Source organism: Octopus bimaculoides, chromosome 27 (assembly GCF_001194135.2).
Source record: "Octopus bimaculoides isolate UCB-OBI-ISO-001 chromosome 27, ASM119413v2, whole genome shotgun sequence".
Lineage (NCBI taxonomy): Eukaryota > Metazoa > Mollusca > Cephalopoda > Octopoda > Octopodidae > Octopus > Octopus bimaculoides.
This window is the reverse complement of record NC_069007.1, coordinates 8,955,669-8,957,029: the sequence shown is the minus strand read 5'-3', so window position 1 is coordinate 8,957,029 and position 1,361 is coordinate 8,955,669. Positions and strand designations below refer to the sequence as shown.

At 40.7% G+C, this 1,361-nt stretch overlaps 1 protein-coding gene across 1 annotated transcript in view; it reads left to right on the top strand.

The window, feature by feature from the left end:
• Positions 1-1,361, top strand: part of LOC106881592 (uncharacterized) — a 158,543-nt gene that overhangs the window by 11,923 nt on the left and 145,259 nt on the right. Inside the window, exon 13 of the mRNA XM_052977128.1 lies at positions 1,084-1,125. Coding sequence (XP_052833088.1) covers positions 1,084-1,125 — 42 coding nt within the window. The remainder of the gene's footprint in view (positions 1-1,083; positions 1,126-1,361) is intronic.

Below are 1,361 nucleotides of genomic sequence, written 5' to 3'. Positions count from 1 at the left end.
CTACAACTGTCGGAGACACGGTCTCCACTGGAGCTTCTTTCGGTCCCTCTACAGGGGGTAAAGCACCTGGCTCCCATGTGTCTCAACTGTCCACACTTGCAGCACCTCGGCCTCCTGCCTCAACCCCAAGCCTCACTCCGTCTCCCACCGTTATGGCGCTGACCACTGCCTCCAAGTCATCTGGGGCATCCTGGATTATTATTTCCAGTGTTCACCCCAGCCAATTCTTCGCTGGTACCTCAGTCACCCGCAGGATAGCAATCCTTTCCTCGAAGGCCATCAAAATTGCTGCTACTATCCTGTCTGCGTCCACCTCCGGGGGAATTCCTTCCACCCTCACCCTGGATGCACATCTTCCCAGGTAGGTAGGTAGGTAAGTAGGTAGAAGGACTATTTCGTCTGTTCTCATGCAGGTCGCAGAATGACACCTGGCCATCGCCTTGCTGGTAAACTGCATCTCCTTCGTTGCAAACCTCAACCCTCTGGCAAGGCAGGCAATATCCAGCCAGATCGGTGATCTATGTGTCATACAAAGGAGAAATTATCTCAATATATTTTTATGCTCATAGCAATTGTTATTTTTGTATGTGTGTAATTACATACAAAGAGAAGCACATGCATAAACATTTCACACACAACATGAAAAAAATTTGCTGTATTTGGTCAATACTCTCTCTCATAATCAAAAACTCCATATAACTTTAATATTGAAGATAGATAGATTGATAGATAGAGACAAATAAAATCATTCCGTCATCATCATTTAACGTTTGTTTTTTCATGCTTGTATGGGTTAGAGAGTTGACTGAAAGTGGTCAGTTGGACAGCTGTTCAAGGCGCCAGTTTCATTTGGCTTAGTTTCTATGACTAGATGACCTTCCTAATGCCAACCATTCCAAGAGTGTAGTCGGTACCTTATATTTGTCTCTGGCATGGATGATTTTACAACATGGCAACAAGTAAAAACATTTCTGCCATTTTAATACCATTTTAGAAATTACCCAAGATGAGTAAACATAGTTTCTAGTGCTATATTTTGTTTCTACCAAAATGTAAAATGTGTTATCTACTTTGCATTTCCAGCATCATCAAGCTCAACGCCATATTTAGTATCTACGCCAACAGGTTAGTAAATATTAAGATGAATTAAAACCATTCATATGCTACCATTTCAATTCATTGTGTGTGTGTGTGTGTGTGTGTGTATCAATACAAATGCATGTACATCTATATATCTTCATGTCAATATGGGGGGATATGCATATTAGGTTATAGGATTCTGTAAATGTGTGGATACATCTCACCATATATATATATATATATAAGTATAGTATATATGTGTGCTTTGATATGTATGCACA